The sequence below is a fragment of the Symphalangus syndactylus genome, chromosome 5 (genome assembly GCF_028878055.3).
Source record: "Symphalangus syndactylus isolate Jambi chromosome 5, NHGRI_mSymSyn1-v2.1_pri, whole genome shotgun sequence".
NCBI lineage: Eukaryota > Metazoa > Chordata > Mammalia > Primates > Hylobatidae > Symphalangus > Symphalangus syndactylus.
This window is the reverse complement of record NC_072427.2, coordinates 141,629,298-141,655,971: the sequence shown is the minus strand read 5'-3', so window position 1 is coordinate 141,655,971 and position 26,674 is coordinate 141,629,298. Positions and strand designations below refer to the sequence as shown.

The window sequence follows — 26,674 nt, the reverse complement described above, 5'->3', positions numbered from 1 at the left end:
AGAATAGTTTCTTAATTGGTTCTTAAACTGTACTCTGTTATCTTTATATGGTGGCAGAATCTGTTGCATGTCATTTATGTTGCTGTACTCCTGTTGAAATGTTACTTAAATAAATGCCTTTATTCTTGACTAATTTTTAATATACTCAGAACACAGAATTAGTAGCTGAAGTACTAAAGTCGGCTTCAGTACTGGCTCTTCCTTCTAGCTACTAACATCTATGAGTGTAGTAAAAGGAAAATAGCATAACCTTCTGTCATTTCAGGCACTTGTTTAGCAAATATGTTTTAAATAGAGCAATTGTGATGTGTATTAGCAACAAGAAATAATGAAAGATACAGCAAATAGAAAAGCTATTTTAATTTTACAAAAGTAGAAGAAAGAACTAAAAAAGTGTTGCATATATACCTTAATAGGTCTAGAGACATTATTGAATTGTGGCATAGTACTATGTTATAACTAATACTAAATTATTAAAATGATAATCTGTTTAAAGAGGATAGCAAAATAAAGATTTATCTCTCTGGGAAAGTTCAAACACTAGAGGAACTTCATCTCCATACCATATACTTTCCTCTAACTACTATTTCATCTCTTTCCTTTCTTTTAGGGCCATTCTTCAAGTTATATTAACAAAGCTAGGACCATTTCTTCTTCTGTTAGCCCTTCTACTTAATTGGATTTTGATTTCTGCCTTGGTAGCTGCCCCCTCCCCCTCCTAATTTTTCTCAGTGAAATGACATTGATGACCATGTTATTAAATCCGGGGACATCTTTTCTTTGTCTTATCTATTCTTCCATACTTGGATGACCTCTTAATAGCAGTTCTTCCCTCTTGAGACTCTCCTTAGCTGTTGGGTTACTGCATTCTCCATCTTCCCTTCTTTTTTGGTCTTTCTCATTCTATTTCTTGTGGAAAAATAGGGATAGGCTTCCTCTACATGCTTTTTTTTCTTAAACATAAGATTTTTGAAGAGAAAAATCTGTTTTAGAGTGAACTAGATTTTTTTTACGTTAAACGCTGACATAGTTTCCTTGCAGATTTTATTTCAGATTAAAATAAAAATCTGTGGTTGATATTTTCCTCCCCTTGTTCATTGGATCTTTAAGGTAAATAAAATAAACATAAACTGATGCTAATGAGGATAATTACATTAGACTAGAATTTGAGACTTCCTTCTGTTTTTGCTGTAGGTTAGTATTGACAGAATTGGCATGATTTAGTCAATTTACTGTTAATTTATTGTCACTGTTTATTGTGTTCAGTTAAAATTCTTTGTCATCTCAATCCATTTATTAAGCTGTTACTTATGTGCTTGGCTTCTCTTTGTGGAGCTTCTTAGTTCTATACACTAGTGTGCAAGTTGCAGATTTTTCTTTTCAGAGTTGAGGAAGACCAAAGATGAAGTAGATTTTGGAAGGAGGTGTATAGGAGGAAGATCATTTTTCACATGAGTACTGTTGTCCAAGTTAGATGTTTAAGTCTGGATTTCAGATCAGAGACTTGACTTGTATTAGAAAAATATAGTAGATAGCATGTAGCTATTAGGTGACAAGATGAAATCACCTCAGAGTGAGTATACATGGAGAAAAGATCCAAGAATTGTGCTTTTGGCATTTCAGTGTTTAGGGTTGGGGAGATGAGGAAGAACCAACAAAGGAGCTGAGAAAGAGCAGCCCCTGAGGTAGGAAGAAAATGGAGAGATTTTGGTGTTTCAGAAGCCAAGTAAAAACACCGTTTTGAGGAGGGAATAAGGTAACTGTTTACTATATCAAATGCTGCTGTGTGTGCTCATAAGATGGAAGAGAAGTATTTAACAATCTGGAGATCATTGGTGACTTTTACCAAGGGACAGTTTTGGTGAATGGTGGAGTGGAAAACCTGATTTGGGTTTCAGAGAGAATGGGAGGGGAAGAATTGGAGATAATAAAATGGGACTTTCCCCACTAGGTTTTGCTTTTAAAGAGAGCGCAAAAATTCACATAGGAGATATTATTTGCCATTCTTTATTGGTTAAATAAAACTAATACAAAATGTCTGGAAAAGTGACATTACCAGTCAGGCCTCATTTTTCTGATAGATCTTGTTAAGTTGAGAATGTTTATATGTTTATTGGCCTTTTGTAGTTCCTTATCTGTGAATTGCTTGTTCATCTCCTTTGCCCATTTTTGTAATGGATATTGTCTTTAATTTGTCTGTAGGAATTTCTTGTTTTGTTATACATATTTTCATGGAGCCAGTAATCTAAATCAGTGAATGGAGTAGACTGGCCTGTGAGCCCTGTTTTTGTAAATAAAGTTTTATTGGAACATAGCTATGGTAATTTGTTTACATGTCACATAGCACTTATTGCTGATTCTTGCAACAAGGACAGAATTAAGAGGTTGTGTCAGAGGTCATGTGGCCCACAAGATTGAAAATACCTATTTTTTGGCCACTTACAAAAAAGATTTGCCAATCTCTGATCTAAGGCAATGGTTTTTGTCCTCCATTTTTCCTTAGAATAAAGTTCTGTCAAGTATAATTCTGAAATGGGAAACTAAGTCCCCTAATGTAAATTCTATTTTGTAATCCTTTAAAAACACAGTTTTCTACCTTTACTTAATGGAACCTTATTAAAGATAGTAGTCATCTGATAGGTATTAAACATCTAATTTGTCTCAGCTATTTCTCAAAGTGTTTGGGATTACCAAAATTATGAGATCTGGTATCTGCCCTTAATGAGCTTACTGTCTAGTCTGCCTGAAAGGAAAGAATATCACACATGGAACTATGAAAACTTGCCAAATTGTGATAAGGCTACACTCAAAAAAATCAGAGGAATTATAACAGAAACTTATCTGTAAGTAAGGACAGATTCTAAAAAAGACATTTTTTTTTGTTTTTTTTTAATGAGATGGAGTCTCGCTCTGTCACCCAGGCTGGAGTGCAGTGGTGCGATATCGGCTCACTGCAAGCTCCGCCTCCCAGGTTCAAACGACTCTCCTGTCTTAGCCTCCCGAGCAGCTGGGACTACAGGCACGTGCCACTACACACAGCTAATTTTTTATATTTTTAGTAGAGACAGCGTTTCACCATGTTAGCCAGGATGGTCTCGATCTCCTGACCTTGTGATCCGCCCGCCTCGGCCTCCCAAAGTGCTGGGATTACAGATGTGAGCCACCGCACCCGGCAGTAAAAAAAGACATTGTTAACCTACTATTTGGATGAGTTTCAGGAGTCCCAGGAACTACCTGAAATTATGTCTAAAGTTGTCTGTGTACCAAGGGCCTTTGATTATTACTCTGGGTTGAAGGAGACCCATTCTCAGTTTTTCTTCAGGCTTTGTGGACAAAATAAAATTAAAGAAATATAAGGCCCTACCCGTCTCTGTAGAATCTGTTAATACCATTTTTTAAATCTCAAGTTCTTTCCGTTACATAAAACCCTAGCGTATATTTTAATTCTGTGAATCCTGAGTGTTTTCAGTGTTGGGAATCCAGTAGTATCTTCTAAGCATATCTGGAAACTGGGAGTTGGGTGATAGGAGGAGGTTTTTGAATAAAATGAATCAATCTCAAACTGAGCTTGACATATGGAGAGGAAACTAACATGCTTATAAAAGAGGCAAACCATACCAGGCCAATTTACTCTGCTGTGTTCTGGGTGTTCTGGCTTGGAGTCACTCTAATTGGAGCCATGGCTAATTTTGTGCTTTGTGCGATGTGAGGATTTGCTAAATAAAGACTATATAAACCTTTTATCTCAAGCAACTCAGTTACTCTGTCTCTCTGGAAACTCTGGGGACTAGGAAGCTCAGGAATTACCAACAATGAGTATTAAAATCAGGAAGATATGGAAAAATATATAGAGAAAAAAATGTGTCTTAATGAGTTTGTGATCTGTTTACAAGAAAGCAAACAAATTTTTATTTCATTGAAACTGAGGTTGAGAGATGAGGTCTTAAAACACTTAAAATGAGCAAAGGGTAGTAAATGGAGAGTTAATTTTCAAATAATTTATTTTGAAGTTCAAAAATAGTTTTAGTAATCCTGTTTACTGTGTTAGCGTGTTTATCTTACAGTGGAAAAAATACTTCTAGCGCCTTAATAGGTATTCATCAATGATCCTTGTCCTTGCCTATTTTCATCTAAAATATCTTTTAAATTTTTTTAACCTTGACTTTTGCTATTAGGGCTGTTGTGATTAAAACCCTGATGATTGGAGAAGAAATGTCATATCAGAATCTTTATATAGCATGATATACTTTATGACTGTTTATTTAATATTAGTTGCAGAACATGATGAAACATAGCATGCTTTATTGAAGCCACTGAGAAGCAAGTTGCAATGACGTAAGGGGGAAAAATAGAAGTCAAACGTCTTAATGATTTTTTTTTGTAGCTCCCTTATTCTTCATTTAATGAGTAGGTTAGTTGAAGAGACATTGATCGAGTGACCAAAAGAATATTTTGGTACCTCTTGGATTTTATTTAATATAATTGTATAGACATTTTTAGCAATATCTTTTGGCAGCACTCTTCAGTTGTTACATTTTATATGACTCATGCAAATTAACCCTTCTGGGCTAGTCACGGTGGCTCACGCCTGTAATCCCAGCACTTTGGGAAGCTGAGGTGGGAGGATCACCTGAGATCAGGAGTTTGAGACCAGTCTGCCCAACATGGTGAAATCCTGTCTCTACTAAAAATAAAAAAAATTAGGCCTGGTGCAGTGGCTTATGCCTGTAATCCCAGCACTTTGGGAGGCCGAGGTGGGCGGATCACGAGGTCAAGAGATCAAGATCATCCTGGCCAACATGGTGAAACCGTGTCTCTACTAAAAATACAAAAATTAGCTGGGCCTAGTGGTGGGCACCTGTAGTCCCAGCTACCTGGGAGGCTGAGGCAGGAGAATTGCTTGAACCTGGGAAGTGGAGGTTGCAGTGAGCCGAGATCATGCTACTGTACACTAGCCTGGTGGCAAAGTAAGACTCTATCTCAAAAACAAACAAACAAACCAATTAGCTGGATGTGGTGGCGGGTGCCTATAATCCCAGCTACTCAGGAGGCTAAGGCAGGAGAATCACTTGAACCGGGGAGGCGGATGTTGCAGTGAGACGAGATCACCCCACTGCACTCCAGCCTGGGCGACAAGAGCGAAACTCAGTCTCAAAAGAAAAAGAAAAGAAAATTAACCCTTCTGAATGTTTTCCTCATCTATCTAATGACAAAAAGTACAGTTTACAGTGTGAGATTATATTGTGGCTATGTGATAACTATATTAAGCTTAAGCACCTAGCTCAGTTGTTGGCACAGTTATCAAAGTAGGTATATATTTAAAGTTTTTATTATATTTGGGATAGCCTTTCCATTCCTTATTTATGAACTCTCTATACCATAAGCATTAAAGTAACTTAAGGATTCAACCTGTATGTTCAACATATTAGGTGTTTTGAATTTTCCAGTAGTTTGGAATTTTTTTGATAATTGTCACAGGCACTATTTTATTTTTAATTATCGAATGTAAAGGAATCAAAATGCTCTACAGCAGTTGTTTTCACATTTTATTAATGTTATTGATGACAGAAAATTATTAAGTAATTTTTTTTAATTACTTAAAATCTATATTAAGATTAAATCCTGTGTTGAGTTCTGAATTGCAGAACAGTTGAATGTGGACATGGTCATTCATTCGATCAGTTCCTTCTCCCCTTTTCCCCTCCCCAAATTTTACATTTTGGGACTCTGATTTCATAAAAGGTTAGTTTCGTAACTGGATAGTGACTAAAAATTAAATTAGTGAGCTGTTATGAATTCTAGTAGAAGTAAGATTTTCTTTTCTATATTTGTTAACAGCAGAAGTAGAAAGTAATGAAAAGGACAACAAACCTGAGGAAGAAGAGCAAGTGACACATGAAGAAGATGAAAGACCTTCTGAGAAAAGTATGCATGTATAAACAAACTTGCACTGGGTTGAAAAATAATAATTCATTATTTCTATATTTACAACTGTTTAATATTCTTTTTTTGCCCATGAAATAATTGTAAAATTTTGCAATTTCACAACTATACCATTTCGTTGATGGCTAACTGAAGGATTTCTGAAAGTATGTTTCATACACTTCAATATTTTATTTTGTTTATACTTTTTATTGTTCCACAGAAAGATTTAGCTTAAAATTTACTAAGTTACTGAGTGTTTTGAGATAAATTGTTTTAGGTTTATGTTTAGAGAACGAAACTACAAGAATTTTGTATGGGCTAATGTAAGTGAATGGAAGGATGTATTTTAGTTTACTTAAGGTTCTTTATCTTCATGGGGCCAGATGTAGTGGCTCACACCTGTAATGCCAGCATTTTGGGAGGCCAAGATGGGAGGATTGCTTGAGGCCAGGAATGCAAGACCAGCCTGGGTGACATAGCAAGAACCTGTCTCTACAGAAAAAATATTTGAATTAGCCAGGCATGGTGGCACACACCTGTAGTCTCAGCTACTTGGGAGGCTGCGGTGGGAGTATTGCTTGAGTCCAGGAATTTGAGGTTCCAGTGAGCAATGATTGAGCCACTGTACTCCAGCCTGGGTGACAGAGTGACACCTTGAGAGAGAGAGAGAGAGAAGGAGGGAGGGAGGGAGAGAGGAAGGAAGGAAGGAAGGAAAAGGGAGGGAAAGGTAAGGTTCTTTAGCTTTATGGGAAGGGAGGGAAATGATGGACTGAGTGTCCTTAGGTTTATAGAAAGATCATAGAAGTCAGGAAAGCTGGGTTCAGTAACTCTCCTGTCATGCTGCTCCCCATGTATGACCATGGGTAAGTTAAGATTATAAAAGAAATTGTAGAATAGAGTGAATTTAAAAGTAGGCATATAGATACACATATATACAGAGGGATAGGTGTGGTCACGTAAGAGCATTTGCGTTTAAAAAGTGTGAAGATATTAGTGTTTTAATTTTTTTAGATATTGAAGAAACCAGATACAATTTGCTTATGATCTCATGAATATTAACAGCACTTGAAACAAATTTTCTAAGTGAAGTCTTCTATATTCTTTATAAATGTACTTTTAATAACATTGATTTTATTTTTTTTTGAAATTCATTAGGATATGTTAAGAATAACTATTACTATGCTAGTTTTGTAAGGCTGATGATTAAGAATTTTTTCCTGTACTTATGGAGGAAAAAGAATAAATAATTAAAGCTGTGCGTAGTTAAAAATCTGACATGAGAATGAATACTATATTTTGTCAGAGGATTCATGTGCACTGTGACATTTAGTTACAAGAATGAATATGAGATGATTTCATCTACCTTCTTCATGACACAATTGTGAGGCAGTTCTCCTTCTTAGTATGAAGATTTCAAGGAAATTCTGTGTTCACAGTGTGCATTGCTTGACCATTAGGAAGTTCTTATTTAGTATATTGAAAGTCATTTGAAGTTTAAAGCTAAAAGCTATATACCTTCTTTTCTGATCTCCAAAACAGTTTACAAAATAGTTGGTTGAGAAGGCTATTATGATAGAAACAATATTTTGCTAAGGATGGATAATATGCGTTAAGAGCTATAAGAAAAACACCTGAGTGTGATCATTGTGGTTTTTCTTCTCAGATGAATTTTCTAGACGAAAACGTTCTAAATCAGAAGACATGGACAATGTACAGTCTAAACGTCGTCGATATATGGAAGAAGAATATGAGGCAGAATTTCAAGTAAAGATTACAGCCAAAGGAGACATTAACCAGAAACTTCAAAAGGTATTGTGTCAATTATAAGTTATAAACCATATTGAATAAATAGCACCACTATCTTCTTCTAGGTTTCTGACATTATTCTGTATTTTATTGACATAATGTGGTTTATCATAGAAAGAAAGAACTTGAAGAAAGTGGTTGAGCTTTTAAAGTCTATTACTGGCCAGATGTGGTGGATCACCTCTGTAATCCCAACCCTGTGGGAGGCTGAGGTGGGTGGATCACCTGAAGTCAGGAGTTCGAACCAGCCTGACCAACATGGTGAAACTCTGACTCTACTAAAAATACAAAAATTAGCTGGATGTTGTGGTGGGTGCCTGTAATCCCAGCTACTTGGGAGGCTGAGGCAGGAGAATCACTTGAACCCGGGAGGTGGAGGTTGCAGTGAGCCGAGATCACGCCACTTCACTCCAGCCTGGGTGACAGAGCAAGACTCCATCTTAAAGAAATAATAAATAAATAAATAAGTCTGTTACTATCCTTGATAATTTAATTTTAAAATTCCTTCTGACTTCTTTTTGGCTACATCTTTTTTTTTTAAAAAGGGTTATGATTATCCAAACAAGGGAGATAAGGTAACATTTTTATTTATTTGCTTTGGTAGCAAAACTGAATGTTGTTTTTCAGCTTCTCTTTTTCCTTCTCACATTGAACTTTATCTTATTGTGAAAAGGAAATGTTAGAGTTTTAAATATTAACATTTTAATCTTTGTAAAGCTGGTTTCGTGGTTATAAGTCTCTACATTCTAAACTCTTTATTGTGTACTTTAGGGTTAGTATAAAAGTGGTAGAGACAGGGTTTTAAAAGGACTAGAGAAAGGAGTGTTTAGAATATGGAGTTTGAAATTTTCCTTACATCTGTTCGACTAGAGATAGAAATAATGAAAATATTCAGTATTTTATATGTTTTTCAACACGTGTTCACAAATGTTTGTACAAATGCTTTTCTTAGAGAGGAATATTAAACTTCAATGATAACTAGTTTTTCAAGGTCTTATATATTTAAGGATGACATTTTACAATCAATGTTTTAGGACAAAATTCTTTCATTAAAATATAGTATACATATTTGCACTTTGTAGAAAAAGGAATAGTAAGTCAGTAGAAACTCTCAGTGTTGTTTTTTTCCCCTAGTTTCTTTTTACTTGACATATGGAGATAATAATGCTTATTCAGTCTTTCTTATAGAGCTGTTAGAATTATGAAGGTAGCTATGTGAAAGAATTTTGAAAACTGAGATTTCCTGAGAGTTTACTTCTTTAGAACAGTGTTATTCAAGTATGGTTCATGGGTATGTGCCAGTGTCTTTGTTGTGGACCCATAATGAGAATATGGAACTTCTTAAAAGTTTACTCTTTGGAAATTTTCTATTTTTAGTATGTATTACCCTCTTGAAGTAGATTTTATATATATATATAAGTAGAGGATTTTAGCAGATCGTATTGTGTTACAGATTCTAGCATGTTTTATTCATTAAGTTAGTTTGTCATTACTGTCTTCTTGGTACTTAAGAATATTTACTGTTTATTGCTTGCTGGAATGCCTTCTTGGCATAATGAAGGAATATTTGTTTCTTTAGGTTATACAGTGGTTGCTGGAAGAAAAATTGTGTGCGCTGCAGTGTGCTGTATTTGATAAGACTTTGGCAGAACTGAAAACACGAGTGGAAAAGATTGAATGTAACAAGAGGCATAAAACAGTTCTCACTGAACTACAGGTTTGTACGTTGACTTGAATTGTATACTCCATGTGTCATTGTTTTTATAACTCATTTTCTGAGATATGTATTTGAGATTGACTATAAAATACATTTAAATTCTAAATATAAGAAGGAAAAGAGTTTGTTTAGTTTGCCAGGGCTGCTGTAAAGAAAGTGCAATAAACTGAGAGGTTTAAATAGTAGAAATATTCTGTCTCACAGTTCGCTAGAAGTTGAAGATCAAGGTGTCTGCAGTGTAGGTTCTTTTTGAGGGCTGTGCTGTGAGGAAGAATCTGTTCTGTGCCTTTACTGTAGCTTCTGTTGGTTTGCGGACAGTTCTTTGGCATTATAGAAACATCACCCTGATCTCTGGTTTTATCTTTACATGGTGTTGTCCTTGTATGTGTGTCTGTTTGTAAATTTCCCCTTTTTACAAGGACACCAGTCATTGGAGTAGGGGCCCGCTATACTCCAACATGACTTCATCTTAACTAATTACCTCTGCAATGACCTTCTTTACAAATAAGGTCACAGTCTGAAATACTGGAAGTTTAGGCTTCAATATGTGAACCTTTAGGGGACACAGTTCAAACCATAATGGAGACTCAGAAATTCCTGGATTTAACTGAGTGCTTCATATTTTTTTTTCCAGTCACTAAAGGAAGGCTGTCATTTAGCATGCTATAATAAGTACTAAATAATATTTGTTAGGGATTCTTTTTATGTTAATCTACCTCCTTTCGTGGACCTTATGTTTTAAAGATGTTAGTTTAATAACATTTATTAATTTCTGCTTGTCATTTTTTATTAAGTACAACTATATCTTAACATACAATACCAGAGCTTCTGGTCAGCTGAAATGAGCACAGAGTAGTGTGCTATAGTAATCTACTTTATTCCAAAGCTAAGAAGCTGGTATTTGAATCAGTACATTCATTCCATCATAAGTGTATGGTTCCTATTGGGTTATTTTATATATGAGCATATCCCAAAGATGCTGAGTGGTAAACCATGTATAGGGCCTTATTTTTCAAAGGAAGGAAAAGTGGCCCATAGAAGTTAAATCACTTTTTCTGTAACGAGTGAAATTTTAGCTAAATAGGATTAGAATTTAAGTGTATCTCCCAGACTGACCTATCTAATTATTAAACTTCATTTTACTAGTACTGTTCAAACTTTTGAATTAAATTTGAAAATGCCTGAAGATTTGAAAGAATAATTGTATTGTTTCTCATCACACCCACGGGTGCAACTATGAAATTGTGTTTTTAAAACCTGAGTTTTTGGCTGGGCGTAGTGGCTCACGCCTATGAGCTCAGCACTTTAGGAGGCTGAGGAGGGCAAATCTCTTGAGTCTACAAGTTAGAGACCAGCCTGGCCAATATGGTGAAACCCTGTCTCTACTAAAAATACAAAAAAATTAGCTGGGTATGGTAGTGCGTGCCTGTAGTTCCAGCTACTTTGGAGGCTGAGGCATGAGAATTGCTTGAACCCGGGAGGTGGAGGTTGCAGTGAGCTGAGATCGTGCTATTGCACTCCAGCCTGGGCAGCAGAGTGAGACTCTGTCTCCAAGATAAATAAATACATACATACATACATACATACATACTAAAACTGAGTTTTTGACACCTATCATCTCACATATAAGCTGCAATCCAGATTTCTTAACATTTAAATTTGTACTTAAATGTTTCTTGTAGTCTCAGAATTTGAATCTTTTCTGACACCAAGCCAATCATCTTCTCTGCAAATGTTCCTGTTACTGACAATTTCTGAATTCTTGGAAAACTCTTGAGGGAAAATCTTCCCATTGTTCCTCTTATTGACAGCTCTTGAGTTATTGGAAACTGATCCCTCTCAGTCATTTCATATACACAGTGAGTTGCCAAGTTACAACTTGATTATTTCCTAGAAAAAATAAATCTCGATTCTTTTCACTTTTCGTTAGGCCATCATTACCCAATTCCTTGATTATAGTAACACCTTTTATGTGAGCACTCTGGTACTAGTTTTTAAGTTCTTTCTGGTCCTTCCAAAGCATTGTACTAATTTTTCTAAAATACTGATTACTTCAGTCTTTATAGTCCAAGTTCCTCAATTGTGTACCAGTAAAACCAGTATTCATTTTTAAAATTTTTAAATTTTAATCTCTTAGTTTTCAATCCACTTTTTCTAATATCCACCAGTTGCTTCACTGTCCTACAGGGTACTATTAATGTTTATTGTATTTTGATACCAGGCTTTTGACTTCATATTGTTTCCCCTGTTCACTCACCCATAATCATGTGCCCAATTTAATTCCCATCTCTTTGTGTCTTGTTCCAGTATTTTGTTTTTTTATGGAAATAAAATTCAGATACCAAACTGTTTTAAAGTGTACAATTCATTGTTATTTAGTACATTCACAATTTTGTACAACCACTATATCTAGTTTCAAAACATTTTTGTCCACTCAAAAGGAAACGTTTTGCCCATTAAACACTTGCTCTTCTTTTCCTCTTACAGTAGCCCTTGGCAACCACTAATCTGCTGTCTCTATCGATTTACCTATTTTGCACATTTCACATGCCTCTTTCACTTAGCATGTTTTCCAGCTTAATCTGTGTTTGTAGCATGTATCAGTACTTCATTCCTTCTTAGGGCTAAATAATATTCCATTATATGGCGGTATATGCCACATTTTGTTTATACGTTCATCCATTGAATGGCATTTGGGTTGTTCCTACTTTCAGCTACTGTGAATGATGCTGCTTTGAACTTGTATACAATTGTTTGTTTGAATACTTGTTTTCATATCTTTTAGGAATATACCTAGGTGTGGAATTGTGGGCCATATGGTAATTCTTTGTTTAACTTACTGAAGAATCACCCAGCTGTTGTCCACAGTGGCTATACCATTTTCTGTTCCTACCAGCAATGTATGAGGGTTCCATTTCTCCACATCCTCACCAATACTTGTTATTTTTACTTTCTTTTTTTTATTATTATAGCATCTGAATGGTATGAAGTGGTATCTCATTAGGGTTTTGATTTGCATTTCCCTAATGATAAATGATGTTGATCAACTTTTCATGTGCTTGTTGATCAATCATATGTGCTTGTTTATAGAAATGTCTGTTAAAGTCCTTTGCCCATTTTTAATTTGGATTTTTTGCCTTTTTGTTGTTGACTTGTAAGAATTATTTATATATTCTGGGTACCAAAGTCTTTTTTTTTTTTTTTTTTTCTCCCCGAGATGGAGTCTCCTGCCAATTCCCAGGCTGGAGTGCAATGGTGCGATCATGGCTCACTGCAAGCTCCGCCTCCCGGGCTCATGCCGTTATCCTGCCTCAACCTCCCGAGCAGCTGGGACTACAGGCGCCCGCCACCACGCCCAGCCAATTTTTTGTATTTTTAGTAGAGGTGGGGTTTCACCATGTTAGCCAGGATGGTCTCGATTTCCTGACCTTGTGATCTGCCCACCTCGGCCTCCCAAAGTGCTGTGATTACAGGTGTGAGCCACTGCGCCCGGCCCAGGATACCAAACTCTTATTAGATATATGATTGCAAATATTTTCTCCCATTCTGTAATTTGTCTACAACTTCTTGATAATGCCTTTTGATGCACAAAACTTTTAAATTTTGATGAAGTCTTACAGATGGTATATAGTTTGGTCATGATTTATTATCAGTTCCACCAATCTCTACCTTTTAATCAAGGAGTTTATTTACATTTAAAGTAGTTACTAATAAGGAAGAACTTCTGCAATTTTACTTTTCTTCTATATCTGATACCTTTTTTGTTCCTACTTTCTCCATTACTGCCTTGTTTTGCAATTGATTTTTTCCTAGTATATCATTTTGATTCCTTCTTGTTTCTCTTCCTATATATATTTTTAGTTTTTTTCCTTAGTGGTTACCCTGGGGATTACACTTAACATCTTAACTTTGTAACAGTTAGGTTTCAATTAATATCTACTTATTTTCAGTAGCATACAAAATCAAGTATCATTATGATTGTGCTCTAGAGAGGGAAATATGTTTTTTTGGTGTAGATACTACCCATGTGGCAATTGTTGGCAACCGTTCTACCCACATTTTGCTGCCTATTTTGCAATGCGTACATAGTTCAGTCTGATTCTGCCCTTCACTCTGGGCATAGTAACACTTAGCAAATCGAGTCCTGTTACAACAAATATAAAGCATAGTGCAAGATCATGAGAGGAGTTTGTTGAGATCAGTTGTGCTCATTTTGGCCAAATTTATGTGGTGCAGTTGGTTTGGAAATAAAACTTTCAATTCGTTCTTACTGCGTATTTCAGAACAATTTCCTGTTAGCTAATATGATATTTTGACTTTTGGCTTAATATGTTTTAGTATAATTATCCAGGGACAAATTGTTCAGTTGAATACATCTAAGACAAATTGTACTATTGGTCTGATAAATCTTTGACCTAGAAATAAAATAAGTACAAATAAACTGCACAAGAATTAGAAAAGGAGACAAGATCCAGAAGAGATTCTTCAAGAACATTTTTATGTTAACAACCTTGTACCAATGAAATCTGTTGTATATAAAAAGGAAGCAGGAGGCCAGGTGTGATGGCTCATGCTTGTAATCCCAGCACTTTGGGAGGCTGAGACAGTTAGATCACTTGAGGTCAGGAGTTCGAGACCAGCCTGGCCAACATAGTGAAACCTCGTCTCTACTAAAAATACAAAAATTAGCCGGGCGTGATGGCACGTCCCTGTAATCCCAGCTACTAGCAAGGATGAGGCAGGAGAATCGCTTGAACCCAGGAGGCGGAGGTTGCAGTTAGCTGAGATTGTGTCCTTGCATTCCAGCCTGGGCAACAGAGCAAGATTCTGTCTCAAAAAAGGAAGCAGGAAAGCTAGGTTTTGAGGAACTCTATCAAAACTTTAGTCAAAGATCTATTTCTGAAGAAGTCCTGGAACCCGAAAAGCTTTGCCAGATAATTCTGACAAATCGTTGAGGAACAGGTAATTCTTGTCTGAAGTAAACTGTTTCAGGGTATGGAGAAAGGTGAGACTTCCATTAGGTGAAGTAAGCCCATCTGTGAAACCTCTAGCACAAGAAGAGAAAAAAACATAGTTTAGTTTTATTCCCCAGCATAGATTTCTCTTTTGAATGCAAACTTGGTTCAGTATTAACAATTATATGTCACTCTGCTAATGTAGGAAAGGTGAAAAATAATGTGATCATCTCAGTACATGCCAAATCAGGATTTGTTAAAATTCACTGGTCATTCATGGAAAAAATAGGAGGTAAATACCTTGAATCTCTTAAAGGGCTGCTTTCAGAAACCTGTTGTAAATATCATATTTAATAATGGATTATTGGAAATATTTCTACCAAAGTTGAGAATGAGACAATGCCTATTAATAGATGTTGCTATTTAGAGCTTTGGTGTCAGTCTTGGGCAATACAATGAGGCAGGAAAAAGAAATGAGTAACAATTGGTAAGTGGGAACCCAATAGAATTAAGTTGGCAAACTGTTGAATGAAGAAGGAAATATAGCAACTACCTCATAGAAGGACAACATATTCTAATAGTTTTCCCTATATCAACAATAACCAATTAGAAAATATAATGAGAAAAAGGTTTCACATATGGTAGTTATTTAAAAATGAGTAAGCACTTAAGAGTAAACCTAAAAATAAAATTTTGAGACCATTATGAAGAAAAAGAACAAGAAAACAGGAGTCAACAGTGATTAGTACTATGCTCTTAGATAGGAAGACTTGATTCCTCTCAAATCACAGTATAGTTCAAATTCATAATACTTGGAATTTCAACTAGATTTCTTACGGAAATGGAAAAGCTGTCAACACACTCTGGAATATAACATTCCATTGGTTATGACTTAGAAAATGCCATTTTAAGTAGATTTAACTGAAAATGTCTATTTTACTTTTCCTTTCAGCCTTGGCTCCTGTTCCCTATCAATGAAGTAAATTTATGACAGCCTAATACGGAGACAGTTTTAAATAATAGAAACTGTGGGTCTGTTTATTTACTTGCTTTTATGAGCAGTAATATTTTGTTATAGGCCAACCTTGATGTTAAGGAAACCGCTTTTTTTTGTAGACAGAGTTATTTCCTAAGAGGTTTCCTGGGTACATATGCAGTGAAATTCTTGGTTTGTCTAGTTTCCCAAATAAAACCCAATGTAATAGAATATTACTTTTCTGGAGTTACAAAAATGACGTGTTTATTCATTTTTAAAAAATGTCTCAGAATATTTACCAAAATAGCCATTCTTAGACACAGTATGGCAGATATTTTGAATTATAATTAAAAAAGAATTGTACAGCTTCCTATGTAAAAACAAAAAGGCTGCTCTTTGATTTCTCTGTTTTATAATATTAAATATCAGAAAACTATAAATCAGTGTCCACATTTTGAGTTTGTTTTTCTGCTACTGGTTTCATTTTTAAAATGATAATTCTTTTAAAAAAGAGTTTGAATACCACAAATCTATATGATGTGAAAGTGAGGTCCTTAGTTCACTTTCTTTCCCACTTTCTGCCAATCATAGCTTCCAGGGGTGACTACTTTTAACCGTGGAATGTATCCTTGTATTTCTTTTTCTATACATGTAACATATACAAGATGATTTTGGGGGGGGCTTAAGTAAAAACAGAATAATAATATTATGCATACTATGCAATTTTTAGTATAACCACCTAGATTTTTTTTTTTTTTTTTGAGACAGAGTCTCGCTCTGTCATCCAGGCTGGAGTGCAGTGGCGCGATCTTGGCTCACTGCAGCCGCTGCCTCCTGATTCAAGCAATTCTCCTGCCTCAGCCTCCCGAAGAGCTGGGACTATAGGCGCGCGCTACCACGCCTGGCTAATTTTTGTATTTTTAGTAGAGATGGGGTTTCACCATGTTGACCAGGCTGGTCTTGAACTCCTGACCTTGTGATCCACCTGTCTCGGCCTCCCAAAGTGCTGGGATTACAGGCATGAGCCACTGCGCCTGGCCCCACCTAGATAATTTGACTAAAGAAAAAATGACATTCTCGCATAAGCTGGGGTACAGAAAATAGCTTCCCTTTCCCATGTACCTTTCTTTTCTTTTTCTTTTTCTTTCGTTCTTTTTTTTTTGTTTGTTTGAGAGTCTCGCTTGTCACCCATCTGCCCACTTTGGCCTTCCAAAGTGCTGGGATTACAGGCGTGAGCCACTGCACCCAGCTTTCCCATATACCTTTTTGGAAAGTTATTTGAGATATTGTAGTCATCAGAAAGGTAAATCCATGTTAAGGATATGAAATTATGCTTTATGATCTTGAGCCTTAATTAACATGTATAAATAACTAAGTCCTTAGGAAAATCTTTACCTTTGAGAGTCATAGGTAACTGATTGCCTAGGCCATAATGTTGGACTTAAGCACATTTTAAGATTTGGGGTCTCCTCTAGAAGTGACTGCTTTCTGAAAGAAACTTTAAAAGTAAATCATAACATTTTCTCATTTTTATGAAATATATGCCCTTATTGGATAAAAGAAATTCTCTGGCAGAGCTCTTCCCTAGGTAGGGCCTCATGAATACACTCAGAAGTTTAATTTTCTTGAAAATATGTTTAATTTAAAATGGCTTCAGCAGCAACAGCAACAGAAACAGTTGAATATTATGTCTATGCTTAGTAAAAGACTGAAAGGAAATACAACCAAATATTCATGTGGTGAAAAGATAATTTTTATTTTTCTTTTTGTTCTGCTTTTTTTTTCTCAGATTTCCTTTCAATATGTATTTGGGCAAAATATGTGATCAGGGAGTTTGTATAAGTACAACAAATGATTAATAATCTCACTGACCATGTTGACACAAACAAGGTAACGGGTTTTTTTGTTTGTTTGTTTTTTGTTTTTTTTGAGACACAGTCTCACTCTGTTGCCCAGGCTGGAGTGCAGTGGCGTGATCTTGGCTCACTGCAACCTCTGCCTCCCGGGTTCAAGCGATACTCCTGCTTCAGCCTCCTGAGTAACTGGGATTACAGGCACGTGCCACCACACCTGGCTAATTTCGTATTTTTAGTAGAGATGAGGTTTCACCATTTTGGCCAGGCTGGTCTCGAACTCTTGGCCTCAGGTGATCCACCCGCCTCGGCCTCCTAAAGTGCTGGGATTACAGGTGTGAGCCACCATGCCTAGCCAAGGTAATGTTTTATCAGATTGTTAAAGACTAACAGAATATGTAATTTAATTTGTGAAAAAGTAATATGTGAGCATTCATCTACACTTCTGTTGAAAGTGTCACAGTAAAGCCTACACATCTATCCATATGTAGTATTGGCAAGGGATCTTTTATGACTTACAGATATGTCCACTTTATAATTCTCAGTGAGAAAATCAAGTGTGATTACAACTGTGTTAAAAAAATAAAACACAGGCCTACATATTCAGGAATGTACTGGTAAGTGAGCAACACTCACAGTTTGAGGAAGAAATAGGCTAACCTAATTAAGAGTGTTTACATCTGAGTATTGAATTTAGGGGTCACTTAGTTTTAGTCATAACTGTATTTTCCAAGTGTATAGTTTATAATTAGCTTAATTTATTTTCTTTACTCAGCTATCTTCTGAGGATCCTGTTTTCTATAGGTTTCTTTTTATATATTCATGTTTTTTTTTAATGCTATAATACCATTTGATTTCCATTCATTTTTGTCTTTTTTTTTTTTTTTCAGGCCAAGATAGCCAGGTTAACCAAACGCTTTGAAGCAGCCAAAGAAGATCTTAAGAAAAGACATGAAGTAAAATTTTTCTATTCTTGCAATAATTAATACTTAGCGCTAAGTGGTAATCTTAGGAAATGCTGAATTAGGAGGAAACTGTATTACAAATCTGAAATTTGCTTTCATACTGTGTACTCCTCTATGTAATTTCTGGACCTTCAGCCCTAGAACTAATGAACCCCTTTCAAATCCTCATTTGCTATTCTCATATATCAACATTTATATTCTATTTTAGGTTATGCAATTCTTTTTTTTTTTTTTTTGAGATGGAGTCTCTCTGTCGCCCAGGCTGGAGTGCAGTGGCACCATCTTGGTTCACTGCAACCTCCGCCTCATGGGTTCAAGTGATTCTCATGCCTCAGCCTCCCAAGTAGCTGGGATTACAGGTGCCCACCACCATGTCCGAGTGATTTTTGTATTTCTGGTAGAGACGGGGTTTCACCATGTTGGCCAGGCTGGTCTCGAACTCCCAACCTCAGGTATCCATCTACCTTGGCCTCCCAAATTGCTGGAATTACAGATGTGAGCCATTGTGCCTGGCCCCTTAGGTTATGCAATTCTTGAAGCTGTATTTTCTGTCCATCTTTAATAGGCTTCAGGGATTTGTCTTACCTTGTTTCTTTGATTTTGCATTCTTGTCAGTTTCCCAGTATGGTCTCTTACTATTTTCTCCAAAGTATTTTAGTATTCTGCCGCCTGTAGTATTCCTGTTCTCCCCTTCTTTTCTTCCCCATGTAGTCAGTCCTCTCTTATGCTTTAATTATAATATACAGAGATTAGATTAAGTCACTTTATTGCCTTAAACAGTTTGAATATTTTTTAAAGTATACAATTAAGTCCAAACATCATAGCATAAATTGACTTCCAGAGTCTGGCTTTCGCTTTTTGGTGTTTCCTTCATTTTTCCTTTGTTTATCATTTTGCTACTGTTCTGTTATTTCCTTTATTATTCATATTTTAATATAGTACTTTATATATTGCGTTATAGTTTTTAGTTGGATTTATTTTCTTTTCCTCCTGAATTTTTTTGTTTTTAATTTTTTTATTTGAACAAGTTCCATTTCTTCATCTCGATAGTTCCATTGTCTGGCACATAGTAAATTGCTAGTACCAATAAATAGTAATCATTTTTCCTGGACGTTTTCTGTATTGATGCATGTTCATATATTCTTTCTTGTTTTTGCAGCAATAGTACATAAAGCCCTATCAACTCTTCCCCTAGCTTCCCCCAAGTGGTGAAATCTTATCACTGTAATACAGCATCAAAGTGAAGAAATTGACAATTTTGTTAAGTAGTTTACAGACATAACAGTTTTTACCAGTTTTTACATGTGTATGTAAAAATTCATTATGCATTCATGTCTGTCTGTGTTTATGCTTCCATGCAGTTTGATCACATGTATAGATTTATGTAGCCCCCATCACAGTCAAGATATAAAATTGTTACATCACCGTAAGTGGACTCCCTCATGCTACCCTTTTGTGGTTTTATTTTTATTATTGTTTCATCTGTTGATGGACATTTGGCCCATTATTATCTTTGGGCTATTTTGAATAATGCTGCAGTGTACATGGGAGTGCAGCTATCTCTTCGAGATCCTGTTTTTAATTCTTTTGCACATATACCCAGAAGAGGAATTACTAGGTTGTATGGTAATATCTTTAGGTATTTGAGGAGCCCCCATTCTGTTCTTCATAGAGGCTGCACCATTTCACATTTATACCAGTAGTGCTCAAGAGTTCCAGATTTCCCATAAACTCGCTAGCGTGTTATTTTCTGTTCTTTTGATAGTGACCATCCTCATGGATGTATGTGATACCTCATTGTGGTTTTGATTTGCGTTTCTCTAATGACTAGTGATGTTGAGCATCTTTTCATATGCTTGTTGGCCATTTATGTATCTCCTTTGGAGAAAAGTCTCTTCAGGTTCTTTGCCTATTTTTAAATCAAGTTCCTTATTTTTGTTGTTAACTAAGTTGTAGGCATTCTTTATATATGCTGAATATTGACCCTTATCATATAAATTATTTGCAACATTTTTGTATTCTTTGTTTCCTTTTCTCTCGATTGTTTCCTTTCATATACAGAAGTTATTAAGTTTGATGCAGTTCTGTTTGTCTATTTTTGCTTTTCTTACCTGTGCTATTAGTGTCATATACAAAAGAATCATTGCCAAATCCAATGTCATGAAACTTTTTCCCTATGTTTTCTTGTAGGAATTTTTATAGTTTTAGGTCTTATATTTAAATCTTTAGTCAATTTTGAGTTAATTTTTATATATTTTGTCAGAGTCCATCTTCATTCTTTTGCATGTATATATCCAGTTTTCCCAGCACCATTTATTAAAGAGGCTGTCCTTATCCCGTTGTGTGGTTTAGGCAGTTTTGTTGAAGATCATTTGACCGTATATGTGAGTTTATTTCTAAGCTCTCTGTTCGGTTCCTTTGGTCACTGTCTATTTTTGTGCCAGCACCACACTTTTTTCGATTATTGTAGCTTTGTAATATATTTTGTGTGGTTCCCCCACCCCCCGCCCCCTTGGCCAACTTAGCCTAATATGTAATATGTTTTCAAATCATGAAGTATGAAACCTCCAACTTTGTTCTTTTTCAAAATTATTTTGGCAATTCAAGATCCTTTGAGATTCCATATGAATTTTAGGATTTTTTTCTGGAAAAATAAACAAACCCACTATTGCAATATTGATAGGGATTGCATTGAATCTGCAGGTTGCTTTGGGTAATACAGATATTTTAACAATAATAAGACTTCCAATCCATAAACACAGGATGTCTTTTCACTTATTTGTGTCTTTAAACTTTTTCCAACATTGTTTTGTAGTTCTTATTGTATAATAGTTTTCTCCCTTTAAGTGTATTCCTAAGTATTTTATTCTTTTTGATGCTATTGTAAATTATATTGTTCATTTCTTTTTTATATTTTTTATAGTTTATAGATATGCAACTGATTTTTGCAGGTTGATTTTGTATCCTGCAACATTGCTGAGTTTGCTTATGTTTGAACAGTTGTCTTTAGGGTTTTTACATATGAGATCATATCATCTGTGAACAAAGACATTTATACTTCTTTTTCTGATTTAGATGCATTTATTTCTTTTTCTTGCATAATTGTTTGGTTTAGAATTTCCTGTACTATATTGAATAGAAGTGGCAAGAGTGGGCATGCTTGCTTAATTCCTGATCTTAGAAGGAAAGCTTTTGGTTTTTCACCATTGAGTATGATGTTAACTGTGGAGTCTTCATGGATGGCCTTTGTTAAATTGAGATAATTTCCATTTCTGATTTGATGAGTGTTTTATTTATTTATTTTTTTCCATGAAAAGCTGTTGAATTTTGTCAAGTGCTTTTGCTGCATCAGTTAAGATGATCATGTGGGTTTTGTCCTTTATTCTGTTAATATCTTATGTTACATTGATTTTTATATCTTGACCTATCCTTGCATTCCTCAGATAAACCAACTTCGTCATGGTGTATAATCTTTTTAACATGCTGTTGAATTTGGTTTGCTAATGTTTTCTTGAGGATTTTTATATCAGTATCCATCAGGGATATTTGTCTGTAGTTTTAGTATCTTTGTTTGGCTTTGGTATCAAGGTAATGATTGCCTAATAAATGGAATTTGAAAGTACTCCTACTTGGAAGTACTCCTCTTGGAATACTACCAATTGTTTGGTAGTATCCTCCAGTGAAGCCATCTGGTCTTAGGTTTTTGTTTGTTAATTTTGTTTATTTTTAAAATTTATTATTTATTAATAATAATTATTATTTTTGCAGCAGAGTCTCACTCTGTCACCCAGGCTGGAGTGCAGTGATGTGATCTTGGTTCAAGTGATTTGTGTGCCCCAGCCTCCTGAGTAGCTGGAATAATAGGCCTGCACCACCGCGTCTGGCTAATTTTTGTATTTGTAGTAGAGACGGGCTTTCGTCATTTGGCCAGGGTGGTCTTGAACTCCTGACCTCAAGTGAGCCACCGCACCTGGCCTTAGGCTTTTGTTTGTTAGGAGATTTCTATTACTGATTAAGTCTCCTTACTAATTATAGATTTATTTACTTATTTACTTTTAATAATTCAGTCTTGGTGGGTTGTGTGTTTTTAGGAATTTGTTTCTTCTAGGTAATCAAGTTTGCAGGTGTGTAGTTGTTCATTGTAGTCTCTTGTAATCCTTTCCGTTTATGTAGCATCAGTTCTAATGTCTTCTCTTTCATTTCTTTTCATCTTTAAAGTCATCTGTTTTGTTACTTAGCCTAGCTAAGGATTTATCAATTTCGCAGATTTTTTTTAAACCAACTCTTAGTTTTGTTTTTCTATTTTTCTATTCTCTATTTTGTTTACTTCCACCCTAATTTTCATTATTTCTTTCCTTTGGGTTTAGTTTTTTCCCTCTAGTTTTTTGAGTTGTAAAGCTAGATTGTTGATTTGAGATCTTTCTGTTTGTGTTTTACCACTATAAACTTCCTTACCACTGTTTTCATTGCATACAATTTATTATATTTTGTTTTCATTTTCATTTGTCTGACGATATCTTGTAATTTACCTTCTTCTTTGAGTTGTTGGTTTTTTAATTTTAACAGCATGTTTAATTTTCACATATTTGTGACTTTTCCTACTTTTCTTCTGCTGTTGACTTCAAGTTTCATTCCATTATTGTCAGAAAAGATACTTGGTGTGATTTCATTCTTTCTAAATTGTTAAGACCTGGGTTGTGACATGTGACCTATCCATGAGAATTTTCTATGTGCTCTTGAGAAGAATGTGTATTCTGCTGTTGTTTGATAGCTTATTCTATATGTCTGTTAGGTCCAATAGGCATATAGTGTTGTTAAAGTTCTCTGTTTCCTTGTTGATATTCTGTCTGATGGTTCTATCCATTATTGAAAGTGGGGTATTGAAGTCTCCTACTATCATTGTGTTACTGTCTGTTTCTCCCTTCCATTCTTTCAATGTTTGTTTCATATATTTGGAGCTCTGATGTTAGGGGTGTGTGTGTGTTACAACTGGTGAAAGGACCCTTTTATCATTATGTCCTTCATTGTCTGTTTTGACAGTTTTAAAGTCTATTTTGTCATACATAAGTATGGCCCATCCTTACTCTCTTTTTGTTACCATTTGCATGGAATATATTTTTCCATCCTTTCACTTTCATTCTATGTTGTATTTTGGATCCAAAGTGAGCCTCTTGTAGGCAGCATATAGTTGGATCTTATTTTTAAAAACATTAAGTCAACCTGTCTTTTGATTGGAGAGTTTTATCCATTTGCATTTAAATAAACTGCTTATTGGAAGGGACCTATTGTTGTCATTTTGTTTTTTTCTCTATGACTTGTAGCTTTTTTTTGTTTCTTGATTCCTTCGTGTTTCATTGCTTTTTGTTTTTCTTTTGGTATAGCAGTGTGCTTTCATTCCTTTTACAGTTCGTTTTGTGTATTTTCTGCAGATGTTTTCTCTGTGGTTACCGTGGGGATTACATAAAACATCCTAAAGTTACAACTGTCTATGTTAAACTGCAAATAACTCTAATCATATAAGAGCGCTACTCCATATCTGCCTCACCATGACTTGATGTTACTGATGTTGTATATCACATCTTTTTATGTTGTGTATCTGTTAACGTATTTTTAGTTTTTTTAAGCTTTTAAGTTCTATACCAGAATTAAAAGTGATTTATCCACCAATATAACAAGAATACAGGATTCTGTATTTTTCTCCTTATCAACCTTTACTTAGAGAAGTTTATATTTTTGTATGCTTCCATGATGTTGTGTAGCACTTTTTAGTTTCCCCTTGAAGGATTTTCTTTAGCACTTCTTGTAGGACAGGTGTAGTGATGAAACTCCTTCAGCTTTTCCTAATCTGGGAAAAATTTAATTTCACCTTCATTTTTGAAGCATATTATTGCCAGATACAGTATTCTTGATTGGCACTTTGATCATATATTATCTCACTCTTTCAGGCCTACAAGGTTTCTGCTGAGAAATCTCTGTGTTATCTTATGGGAGTTCCCTTGTATGTTGTTATGAGTTGCTTTTGTCTTACTGCTTTCAAGATTATTTACTGTGATTCAGACAGCTTGGTTATAATGTATCTCAGTGTAGATGTCTTTGGGTTAACAATAGTTGGAGGTCTTTGAGCTTCTTGAATTTACATCTTCATTTTCTTCTTCCAGTTTCAGACATTTTCAGCAATTATTTATCTTTCTCTCTGTCTTCCTTTACTTCCCTTGTGTGTATATTGGTCTGCCTGTTGGTGTCCCAAAAGTCCTTTAGACTTTCTTAGCTTTTCTTCATTCTCTTTTTGCTCCTCTGGCTTGATAATTTCAAATGACCTGTCTTCAAACTTGTGGATTTATTTTTCAGTTTGATCCGGTCTGCTCTTGATTCTCTACAGTGAATTTTCATTTCAGTGTATTCTTCAGCTTTATAATTTGTATTATGATACGTTTTTACAGTTTCTCTTTGTTGATATTCTCATTTTGTTCATGCACCCTTTTTCTGATTTTGCTGTTTTCTGTCGTCTCTTTCACTTTCACCTCATCGAGTATCTTTTTTTTTTTTTTTTTTGAGGAGTTTCTCTCCTGTTGCCCAGGCTGTAGTGTAACGGCGCAATCTCCACTCACTGCAACCTCCACCTCCTGGGTTCAAGCGGTTCTCCAGCCTCAGCCTCCTGAGTGGCTGGGATTACAGGTGCCCACGACCACACCCGGCTAATTTTTGTATTTTTAGTAGAGACAGGGTTTCACCATTTTGGCTAGGCTGCTCTTGAACTCCTGACCTCAGGTGATCCGCCCGCCTCGGCCTCCCAAAGTGCTGGGATTATAGGCATGAGCCACCGCGCCTGGCCAGAGTATCTTAATGATAGTTATTTTGAATTCATTGGCAGATAATTCATAGCTCTCTGTTACTTTAGGGTTGGTTTTTGGAGATTTATTTATTTGATTGGACCATGTTTCTCTGTTTATTTGCATGCTTGCTGAAATTTTAGCATTTGAAAAAACAGCCGCATCTCCCAGTCTTTGTGGACTCTTGTACACAGGAAGGGCTTCACCAGTCAGCCTTCTTAGAGAGTCTGTGGGCCTCTAACACCTTTTTTTGGCTATGTGTCTTCTCTGGGCTTTTGCTTGTACTCTTCCATCTGAAGAGGTTTGTCTCTCCACTCTGAAGCTCCCTCTGGTACCTGTCTTTGCTATAGCAGCCTCTGGTACTTTGGCAAGCTGTTGTATTAGTGCTTCCCCTGCTGTCTGTCTGTGTTACTGCAATTTCTCTGGTGCTCTATCAAGTTGAGGGTCCTGCCTTTGGTCTCTGAGGCTCGCAGGCATCCAAAGTGCCATAGTCACAGTTCTTGCTCCAGGTTAGTCCTCCATGTTGGGTAAGACAAAATCTAGTGCGTTGGGCATCTTTCTTAAACAGTTAGATTCGAGCTCCACCTTTCTGTTTCCTTTCTGATGTAGAAGCTGTGTTGGGAGGTTGATGGGGTATAGTGAGTAAATGCAATGTATTTTCCTAACTCTTCCAGTGTGCCTCTTTTTGGCCTTGTGCTCACCTGGGATGCCATATCCTTTCAACTAGTTTGTGGAAATCTCATGCGGGCAATATGATGTTTATCTTGTTAAGTTATCTCCATATGGGAAGCAGAGGGGACTTCCTGTTCTGACATGTTGCTTATCATACCACAGTTTTTAAAAATCCTCCATCAAATGACTCCTGTGTTCTAAACCATTTGTTTTATTTATTCTCTATGCTTTTATTCTTTTTTGTTTTTCTCCTGAAGTATTCTTTTATCTTAACCATTTTGAGTGTAATAATTACTCAGTGATGGCCAGGCACAGTAGCTCATGCCTGTAATCCCAGCACTTTGGGAGGCTGAGGCGGGCAGATCACTTGAGGTCAGGAGTTCGAGACCAGCCTGGTCAACATGGCGAAACCCTGCCTCTACTAAAAATACAAAAATTAGCCGGGCCTGGTGGCAGGCACCTGTAATCCCAGCTACTCAGAGGCTGAGGCACGAGAATCGCTTGAGCCTGGGAGGCAGAGGCTAGAGTGAGCCAAGATGGTGCCGCAGGGTGGTGCACTCCAGCCTGGGCAACAGTGAGACTCTATCTCAAAAAAAAAGAGAAAAATTACTCAACAGTGTGCTTAAAGATGCATTCCTTTCCCTAAAAGCTTTTCTTTTTTAAACTTTTTCCATTCGCATTACACTATTATTTTAATTTGCTTTTCTCTTGTTTTACATTTGTTTATCTTGACAGCCAGATTTTAAGTACCTTTATAGCAGATTATCTTAATTCTATTGTTTTTCCCTCTATACATATCTAATGCAATATCATACTAGAAGGTTGAAATTATTGTTGTGTCATATAAAAAGTAGCAAGATGTATTTGTTGTTAAGAAGAGTGATGAATGGCATCTGCTCAATGTAATTCTAAGCATTTATTACCTTTGGTTTAATATGTTATTCTTACACTTGACTTAGTCTTAAGTAGAGATAT

General features: G+C 35.8%; 1 protein-coding gene across 6 annotated transcripts in view; it reads left to right on the top strand.

Moving 5' to 3' along the window:
* The window catches only part of ATF7IP (activating transcription factor 7 interacting protein), a 120,338-nt gene that overhangs the window by 43,727 nt on the left and 49,937 nt on the right, over positions 1-26,674 (top strand). For 4 of the 6 annotated variants that reach the window (XM_055280535.2, XM_055280538.2, XM_055280539.2 and 1 more), the window contains exons 3-6: positions 5,839-5,925; positions 7,589-7,734; positions 9,311-9,448; positions 18,123-18,188. In XM_055280535.2, the coding sequence (XP_055136510.1) occupies positions 5,839-5,925; positions 7,589-7,734; positions 9,311-9,448; positions 18,123-18,188 (437 nt within the window). The remainder of the gene's footprint in view (positions 1-5,838; positions 5,926-7,588; positions 7,735-9,310; positions 9,449-18,122; positions 18,189-26,674) is intronic. The other 2 variants (XM_055280536.2, XM_063639631.1) reach the window with 1 other exon arrangement.